Source organism: Eptesicus fuscus, chromosome 7, assembly GCF_027574615.1.
Source record: "Eptesicus fuscus isolate TK198812 chromosome 7, DD_ASM_mEF_20220401, whole genome shotgun sequence".
Lineage (NCBI taxonomy): Eukaryota > Metazoa > Chordata > Mammalia > Chiroptera > Vespertilionidae > Eptesicus > Eptesicus fuscus.
The window spans coordinates 45,682,059-45,692,293 of record NC_072479.1 but is presented as its reverse complement, the minus strand read 5'-3'; the positions used below and the strand labels follow the sequence as shown (position 1 = coordinate 45,692,293).

The 10,235-nt window shown below is 40.9% G+C and overlaps 1 protein-coding gene across 2 annotated transcripts; it reads right to left on the bottom strand.

Annotated features, from left to right (window-relative positions):
• Window positions 1-2,203: 2,203 nt before the first annotated feature.
• Window positions 2,204-6,913, bottom strand: LLPH (LLP homolog, long-term synaptic facilitation factor). Of its 2 annotated transcripts, none has more exons than XM_008148756.3 (3): window positions 6,830-6,913; window positions 4,811-5,022; window positions 2,204-2,631 (listed from the first exon to the last, which is right to left on the bottom strand). In XM_008148756.3, the coding sequence occupies exons 2-3, from the start codon at window positions 5,013-5,015 to the stop codon at window positions 2,453-2,455; spliced, it is 384 nt and encodes a 127-aa protein (XP_008146978.2). In that variant the 5' UTR covers window positions 5,016-5,022; window positions 6,830-6,913; the 3' UTR covers window positions 2,204-2,452. The 2 variants fall into 2 exon arrangements, with proteins under 2 accessions (XP_008146978.2, XP_054574861.1); XM_054718886.1 differs by having other exon boundaries at window positions 6,559-6,904.
• Between the last annotated feature and the right edge of the window lie 3,322 nt (window positions 6,914-10,235).

Sequence of the window (10,235 nt, the reverse complement as noted above, 5' to 3'; positions counted from 1 at the left end):
AGAGAATGATTGATTGGCTGCCTCCTGCACGCCCCCTACTGGGGATTAAGCCCACAACCTGGGCATGTGCCCTTGACTGGAATCGAACCTGGGACGCTTCAGTCTGCAGGCCGACGTTCTATCCACTGAGCCAAACCGGCTAGGGCTTAAATCTTCTATTAGATTCTTTGAGAAAACTTATTTTAAGTATTTAAAAATTATCCACTAACTTTTTGGTGAACTAACACTGAGTAAATTGAGAAAAGTCTATTACGTAAAATAATTTTTAAGATTTTACTGGCATTCAGTTTTATAGATTCAAAACTACTAAAAGATTTGGGTCATGTCCCAATTATCTCTATACTAGAGGTCTGGTGCACGAAATTTGTGCACTGGGGGGGGGGGGGGGGGGGAGTGTCCCTCAGCCCAGACTGTACCCTCTCCAATCTGGGACCCCTCAGACATCCCTCTCACAATCCGGGACTGCTGGCTCCCAACCGCTCACCTGCCTGCCTGCCTGATTGCCCCTAACCACTCCCCTGCCAGCCTGATCAACACCTAACTGTTCTCCTGCTGGCCCGATTGCCCCTAACTGCCCTCCCCTGCTGGCCTGGTTGCCCCTGCCATCCCCTGTAGGCCCAGTTGCCCCCAACTGCCCTCCCTCCCCTGCCAGCCTGGTCCCCCCCCAACTGCCCTCCCCTGCTGGCCTGGTCGCCCACAATTGCCCTCCCCTGCCAGTCATCTTGTGGTGGCCATTTGTGCGAGGGTATTGACGGTCAATTTGCATATTACCTCTTTATTATATAGGATTGTATCCCAACCTAGCAGTTTGCCTGGCATAAAATTTGTCTCCTGATGACTAAGTGACCTTATTCTAATAGATTTCACTTTTAATTTAGTTTTCTTCTGAAGTTAACAGCCTCTTCTGAGTAGACATCCATAAAGGCAGACACCTTGTATTGTTCCCTGTGCCCCTAGCACCTGGAAAAGACTCTGGCACACAGTAGGCACTCAAATTATTTGTTGTTCCAGTGAATATATGGTGATGGTTAATATATTTACAGTGAAATTTCAGAGGGAACGCTAAGTTTATTTTATTTTATTTTTTGTTAAACTTCACCCGAGGATATTTTTTCTATTGCTTTTCAAAGAGCGGAGAAAGGAGGTAGAGGGGGGAAGAGACAGAGAGAGAGAGAAAGAAACATCGATGTGAGAAACACATTGACTGGTTGCCTCCCACATGCACCCTGACTGGCCAGGGCTGGGGGAATGCTAAGTTTAAATGGCTTAACTAAAAGTAAACTTAGCCCTGGCCAGTGTTGGTCAGTGGTTAGAGCATGGGCCTGTGCACCAAAGGGTTATGGGTTTGATTCCAGTCATGGGCATATACCTAGGTTGCAGGTTCAATCCCTGTGTGGGAGGCAACCAATGGATGTGTCTCTCACATTAATGTTTCTTTCTCTCTCCCACCTCCCTCCCTTCCACTCTCTCTAAAAATCAACAGAAAAAATATCCTGGGGTGAGGATTAACACAACTAAAAATAAAAAATAAGAGTAAACTTAAATAAGAGTGAAATTAGTAAACTGTAGCAAGACAGAGCCAACAAAAATTATTTCATTATACAAACATTTCCAACAGTATATTCTATTTTTCTGAATACTAGTTTCAACAAGTCAAAGCTAAACAAGTTTCTTTATCGCTAGATCTCTACAAAATAATGCTGAGCAAATACTTTCCATGTATATTCAAGCATGTAGCACTTCCCAAACTGATGTGACTACAAAATGTATTTTTTCACCACACATCTGGAAAAATAGATTCTAAGAAATATACTCTTGGAAATGTTGCATTATATTAGGCTACATAATATAAAAACTGATAAACATTAAGCTAGTTTCCAGGATATTCTAATCTCCTTAAAAGATGGGTCATATTAACTAGTACATGTTAATAGTCTATCTAAAAATTTAAAAAAAGAATCTGGACTTCTCCACTACCAGAATATCTTAAGGATACATGAAAGAAAAGATATTCACGATCTAAACAATATACCTTTCATTATGAATTATACAAATTCAAAACTCCAAACAAATACTTCTTATAAGATCCACTGACATTACATTTTAAAATAACACTATATAATTAGTCTTCTTTAATCTGAGTTAGTATAATATCACTTATCTTTACTAATACCAAACACCACAATCACATATTTGATAGAATTTTGATGTCTGATAATCCAATCCCTGTATATCAGATAGCATCCAATTAAAATATAAGTATAGCTTTCATTCATCGAAGGAAATATTTTATTCAAATTCCTAAAACAAATTTGAGATGTTATGTTGGGTTTGAAGAAAAAGGCCCAGTTAAAAAATGGAAACAAGGTTTTCATCTGATAGAAGCTGAAATAGGTGTGTACATTCTAATCGAAGGTCTGTCCCATGGGGCACTTTTCAAGTTTTCAAAAGTCTACCAGGCCAAACCCTTAGCTGCCTTCACTGCTTTTGCTTTGCTTTTCCCCTTTCCTTTTTCTCGCTTTGCCTTCAGCCTTTTTCTTTGCCTCTGGTTCATCCATATGGGGTACTGTCCATGCTGGTCTAGAAGACTCTTTTTATTTCTCTTAATGTCAGTCTCCATTTTCATGTCATCTGAATAAAAAAATGGAAAAGCTATTAATACTCACGAATGAAAAATCAACCCTGCATAAAAGCATTTTAATGCAGTGAGAACATCAGTAGTGAAAGTGGTCTGAAACTACAAAAGAAAACACAAATCCCTCATTTGACTAACGCTAAAACCCCTAACAACACTTTCAATGGAGTCACACACATGCTGCCAAGTGTTCCTACTACTGTGAAAGACAAGTATTTGGGAGGAAAGAGACGTCACTTTTTTAGTCACTAAAAAACTTTCTAAAGAATGTTGTCATGACTGTCCTTCTTTTGAATAGTAATGGTTAAACAGGAACCATTTAGGATGTATGAATTTGAGTTACTGCGTTAGGAGTAAGTATATGGTTCTGAGTGAGTTACAAGAACATTTCTTAAATTAAGTGCCTTCTTGAGCTAAATAAGACAGCTGACCCACACTTCTAATGGACAGGCCTCAGAAGTAAATGAGCTGATTCAGAATGAATGGCCACTTCTAATGCTGGGAAGTAGGAAGAGGAGTAGCAGTAAGCAGCAGGCTTTAGATGACAGAGATGGAGAGAAAATAGAGAATGACTGGATATATCTCAGCGCTACCACACTTTTCTATCCAGGTAACACGCAGAAATCCAGCTCTACTAACAGAAGACTTAGCAGGAAGCTCAGTGCAACCATGCTGTGGTACATCCACCATCAACCTTACTTATTGTGAAGGACATGCCCAGAATGGCCCTCCCTGGGAACTGACCAAGGTACACAAGGTCTTCCATGATTTCTACCACCTGACATTCACTTATCTGGTTTACTTTCTTTCGTCTCTAAAACAATGGCAAATCTACTAGAATAGAGACCTTTTCTCTAATATTCATTGTTTCCATAGTACCTGGAATAACTAGTTGATGAATGATTATTTTAGGTGCTATTCTAGATCTAGGGACACAGAGGTCCAAATAACCTCCCTGCACTCATGGAGTTTACAATGTTCTTTTGAGAGGAGAATAACAGAGCAAACTTCAGCCTGTGGTAAGCAGTTTTTTAAAGTGAGGTTCTGTACCTCTCTCTACCAGAATCAGATTTAGTAAGACATGGTGGACTCTGGTAAGCACATGAAAAGACAATGTGGTGTTTTAAGCATGAAAATAAAACTTGACTTATATTCTAAAAAGATCACACTGATTGATAGGCTGAAATGAATCAGAAGGGAACAAGAGCTGAAGAGAGAAGTAAAAAGGCTACTATCATAATTCAGTCGAGAGATAGTGGTCACTTAAAGTGAAAGCATACATGAGAAGAATGAATAGGTTCCTGTTGTATTTTGAAGATACTCAAGATGTGCTAATTGTTTAGATGTGGGAGAAAAAGGAAAGAGGGATCAAGGGTAACTATGAGGTTTGTGGCTTAAGAAATTAAGTGGGTAGATGAAGGAGTGGAAGGGGAAACATGACCTTGAAAGCAGAGATGAGGAACCATACTGAAAACAGGTAGATTACTAAATGGGGAGACATTGTGAAGAATGGGAAAGGAAACTTCTAGGATTAGAAAGTTAAAGAATGCTGTTCTTTTCCTTGACCACTGTACACCACATAAATACACTTCTATTTTGACCCTAGGTATTGTGAGTGCTTAATTTAATTTGTTGTCAAAGTAGTATATTAACCATGTGAAAACCAATGAGTCCTTTCCTGTATCAAAACTATAATATACAGCCTCCAATTTTAGACTATGATTAAGACAGAGAGGTCTCTAAAATCTGTCCAAATCAAATACAGGGAAACTTTATGAATTTTCAGGATAATATAAGTGCAGGGGACTCTTAGAATGGGAACTAGTTCTTGTAAAGGGTAAAATGAAGAAAGATCTCCTTTTGTCCTGCCTCGTCCCTGACTGAATTGTGTACCTTCCAACGAGGATGTCTAGGTTTGCCTACGCCTATAGCACTGTCTATTTCTGAGACATTTGGGTTATTGTATAAACATCAAAGGCCCACTCTGCATATCCCCAAATGTGCCTATTCATATGAACTGGCTATAAAATAGTTTAGCATAGAATCTCTAGCAGCACTATAAACCTTCAGAGAATAATGTGGGCATGGCAGGGTTGTCGCGATGCATGTATGGGAGTGAATGGAAGACAGGAAAAAAGGACAAAAGAAAACTGACAGAATATTTTTTTAACTCACCTTTGTCATCTTTCACCACACACTGGGTTTTCTCTTCAGTATGTTTGGGGACCACCACAGTTGCTATCTCATGAACATCTTTCATTAAAACATCAGTATCTACTTTAAGAATACTTTTAAGTCTGCTAAGCTCCTTTGGGGCATTCTTTTTTCTCTTTTCAGCACGCATCTTCCTTTTCCACTTACTCCGTAAACTTTTAGCCATATTTTATCTGGAAAGTGAACAAAAGATACATATTAAAAACGTAAATATGTACCATCAAAAAGGGGAAAATGTTGGGGAAACCAAATCAAAAGGTATCTCTATAAAACATAAACAAATGGAAGGTAAAACTCTTTACTCTGTTCATGACTTATGATGGCTTAATGTGCAACTTATGTGAGGATCAACATGGCCATTTACAGCCATTAAATAATTAAGAACACCAAATCAAACTCCCCTTGGTCACTAGCTATAAGGCAAGCCAATTCTGAAAGTTCCCAGAGTTTCCATACAAGATGCAAAAATTTAATTTCCCCCAAAATGCAAAGAGCATCATCACCTTACATTTAGGCAACAACTTACAAATCACAAAAAGCTTTTATAAATATCTCTTTTAACTGAATTCTGATTTCACTCAATCCTACAGGACACCCACCCAAGTCATCATTATCCACTCCTTAAAGTCAATCTAGCTATCTTAAAGTCCAATTCCACTGTTGCTTTCTCTCCATCCCTTATTCCCAGCCCTAAATCGTCCACAAGGTGGTTAGTGAGCTTTTAAAAACTTAGAGCAGCCCTGTCCAGTGTGGCTCAAATAGCTGGAGCACCATCCCGTATACCAAAAGGTGGTGGGTTCGAGTCCCAGTCAGGGCACATATCCAGGTTTTGGATTTGATCCCTTGTTGGGGTGTGTGCAGGAGGCAACCAATCGAAGTTTCTCTCTCACATTGATGTTACTCTCCTCCACCCCTTCCTCTCTAAAATGAACTAAAAATAAAATTAAAAACACACACAACTTAGAGCACATGATTGCCTTTCCTTAATGACTTTCTACCTCCTATCTTCAAGATCTACAAGGTTATTTGTGACCTGACTCCTGCTTCCTTCAACTTTCTCTCCTCATGTTCCATTTCACCCCCAATTGCATCTGAAAAAAGCCCAATTGGTGACAATGCAGGGACAGTGGGGATGTGATGAGAGGTGGGAAGGAAATGATTATAAAGAGTTTTTAAGGATAGTTTTGAGAGTGATTTATAACATCATCTTAATTGTGCTGGATTTATATTTGCATACACATATGAAAGGTTATATCACACACTTTAAACATATGAAGTTTATTGTGTTAATTATACATCCATAATGCAGTTTTATAAATCATTATGACATGGTTTGGGTGGGAAAAAGTCCAAACTATGTCCACATCAGTACCCTTACATGTGCTTTCCTGTGCCTGAGAACTGATCTTCTCAAGACTTGCTCCTTCACTTCATTACCTGAGAAAGGACTTCTCTGACCCTGTTAGCTCCCCTCCTTGTATCTTCTGTATCATCCTTTTCCTTCCTTTTTAAGATGTGTTACAGTCTGAAATTGAGTTTATTTTCTGTCACCCCCGATGGACTGTGAACTCCATTGGGCAGGGACTAAGTAGGTCTTTTTCACCGTTGGATCCCCCAATACATAACTCTTTGCACATAGACTTGTTGAATTAATGACTAGTGGGGTAACATTTCTTTGGATGCCAGCAATCACAAACTCAGGCTTTTACCTTGTGAATAACAACCCAAAACCTGTATGCAGCGGGGATAGAAGGGTTTCGTTAAACAGTCTTGAGGGCCGAGGTTAACCCGAGGGAGACGGAACGACGAAGGACTCCAGTTCGCCCAGAACACCGAGATGCCCGAGGGCCGCCGAGACGAGAGGCCCCTGCCCTCAAGAGCGGCTTGCATCTCAGCTTGCCCAGAGATGGACGAGACTGCAGGCGCGTTTCTCTACGAGAGGCAGAATGGAGCCCCACGTCCCACTGGACACCCACTTACCTCCACAGGTTCACCACTTACAGCGCACACGCTCAAGACGACCGGAAGCTCAGCACTTCCGCCTTCCGGGCCGCCGCTCACACCGCCCCGCCCCCTGGCGCGTTGCACGCTGGGAGCCGAATGTCCAGGAACCGCCTCCAGAGGCGGGGTCTTCTGAAGTTGAACGCTGACGCGCTTCCGGCGCTTGGTGGCCCGCAGGCCTTGGAGCCTGGCTCCTCCCCAGCAGTTCCGAAGCGGAAGTTGAGGAATGCGGAAGCGTCCGGGTCGAGGTTGTAGCGCCGGGCAGGCCGGCTTCCCGAGCACGCACGGCGGCGGCCGTCTGACATTTTAGCCCAACGAGTGACTCTGCCGCCAGGTAAGGAGCTCAGATCGACCTCTAGCTCTCACGTTCACACAGTACTAATGGATTCCCTTACACCGAATCATCCTCCCGTGGACACAGACTATAATGTGGTAAAGGCCTAGGGTAGGGGGCCGGGACGGGCTAGAAGGGGTCGATGGGGGGAAAAGGGGGACTTATGTAATACTTTCAACAAAAAAGATTTTTTAAAAATTAGCCTGCTGTATTTGATCAAACATTTAATTAGTTCACCCCTAATGCCTTGGCAGGGACAGACCAAATGACTTCGCCGGCCGGACGTTTCCCACCCTGTATTAGAATTTAGCCACTTCTTCCAAAAATAAGTGTTTGTACTGCATTTTAAATTAGAGAAAGCTCACTTTTACGTCCAGATTGATTGCATATTGCTTAATATTCCAGGCCAAAGCTTTTAAATAGACATTTGGCACAAGAAAAGAGAAAAAAGCAAACTTATGAAAATGTCTTGGTGTTAAATATATGCCATAATTCAGCATTACTAATGCTTTAAAAAACTGAATTTTAACCTAAGTTCCTCACCGGTTTGTATAAAAGCAGTTCTAACAGAATAGTTAAGTGGCCTTGGTATATTTAAAAATCCCTAATTCATTCCTTCACTCATACATTTGAGTGTGTACTCTGTGATGAGCACTATGCTGGGTATACAAAGATGATGGAAACCAAACTACAGACTTCAGGAAACTTTAACCCCTGGTGGAAGGACAAGGCTTAAGGGGTCAAATTGGACATTGCTTCTCTCTCCCTCACAGAGGTGGAGGATTCTATGGGACTGGAGGCACAGTGGGTAGCACTGCATACCTGACAGGAAGTGGGCTGTTTCTCCATCTGAAAGGCATACTACACTATGGACACCAGCCAGTCCCATCCTGTACCACCCTTCTCCCCTCCCAACTCCTCCTCCTACCCCCCAGTTAGGCCTCTGCAGTGGAACCCCTGATCTGCATAATCACTTAGTAAAATAGGAAGACTTCTGGGACTCAGATGGTGACTCCATGTTGTCCAGGCCCTAGATGATGGGAACTTAAAGACAAAGCCTACACAAAGATGAAAGGAACAAATAAAAAGAACCTAAGTTCCCAGCTGCTCCCTAAAGGCCCACAGCTGGCTGCTGACACCACTAATGCCCACAGTGCATCAAGTGGATTGAAGCCAGGTGTGAGAAAAGTAATGCAGGCCAGTTAGATAGGATCTGCTGCACCTCCTTCCTCAAATTACACTCCATCAGAACGGTTCTCAGATACTGCTCCTACCTCTCTGACTGCATTTTGTACCTTACACATGGAGTTGCCTGTCACTCTGAGTCCCACTAATTCCACTTTTTTAGTATTTCTGGAGTCTGTATTTTCACCTTTACTTGATGTAAAAAAAATTGAAGTTGCGCGTGCCCTTTTATCCAGTAATTCTGCGTCCAGGTATATTCTTTACCTGGACAAACTCTCTTGTCTGTGCATGCTGCTAAACATACAGGGACGTACAGAGCAGGGCTGACTGTGATGGTAAAAAAGGAGGAACCATATAAAATTCAATGACAGAAGAATGTATGAATAACTATGGTTCATTTATAAACTGTAATACTCTACACCAATGGTCGGCAAACTGTGGCTCGTGAGCCACATGCGGCTCGTGAGCCACATGCGGCTCTTTGGCCCCTTGAGTGTGGCTCTTCCACAAAATACCACGGCCTGGGCGAGTCTATTTTGAAGAAGTGGCGTTAGAAGAAGTTTAGAAAATTTGGCTCTCAAAAGAAATTTCAATCGTTGTACTGTTGATATTTGGCTCTGTTGACTAATGAGTTTGCCGACCACTGCTCTACACCAATGGTTTTCAAACTTCTGGGTGTAGCGATTTTTGTACACTCTTAGAAATTACAATATTGGTCATACCAAAAATTAAAACAATTTTTGGAAAATCTGATACAATTTTTAAAAGATAAATTATTTACATGTCTACATTTTATCTTAAAAATGTATTTCCCAAAACAAAAAAATAATTTACTGATAACAGTGGCATTATTTTACATTTTTAAAAAATGGTTTAGCCCGGCTGGTGTGGCTCAGTGGTTCAACATTGACCTATGAACCAGGTCGCAGTTCAGTTCCCAGTCAGGCAGCCAATTGATGTTTCTCTGGTGTTGTGGGCTCCATCCCCAGTAGGGGGCATGGAGGAGGCAGCCTATCATTGATTCTCATTATGATGTTTCTATCTCCCTCTCCCTCTCCCCTTCCCCCTCTCTGAAATAAATAAAAATATATATCTTTAAATTTTTGTATTGATTTGATTAACTTTTAGAGAAACGTTTTGTGTTCCATTTATTTATGCATTCATTGGTTGCTTCTTGTATGTGCCCTGACCAGAGTCCCTTAATAATCTCTTAATTTATATGCCTTATCTGTCTCATTTAATCTTTATAACCGCCCAATAAGGTAGGTGTTATTATTATACCCATTATAAAAATGATGCAGAAGACCTAAATAAGGAAGGATCAATACCTTGCCAAAGGCCACATAATCAGTTGGTTGCATAGCAATGATTCTAATATAGATGCTCTTACCCACTAGGCTGTGTTAAACTTAAGCATCAGGCAGTTGCATATTTAACAATTAATTTGAAAATGATGAAGTCAAATTTACAACTAAAACAGGAAGCTAAATTCATACTAATTTATTTTTAAAAAATATGTTTTATTAATTTTTTTTGGAGAAACTTCAATCATCTGCCTCCTGCACGCCCCCTACTGGGGATCAAACCCACAACCCAGGCATGTGCCCTGACCAGGAATCAAACCAGTGACCTCTTGATGCATTGGATGATGGTCTATCCACTAGCCACATAGGCTGGGCCATACTACTAATTTATTTCAACTTGATAACTGGGGAAAAAATTATACTTAGTGAAAGTTATGAGCTGAGTTGTATCTGCCCCAAATTCATATGCTGAAGTCTATCTTAGTCCATTTGGGCTGCCATAACAAAATACTAGCGAATTTATACTAGATAATTTATAAATAACTGAAATTTATCTCTCATA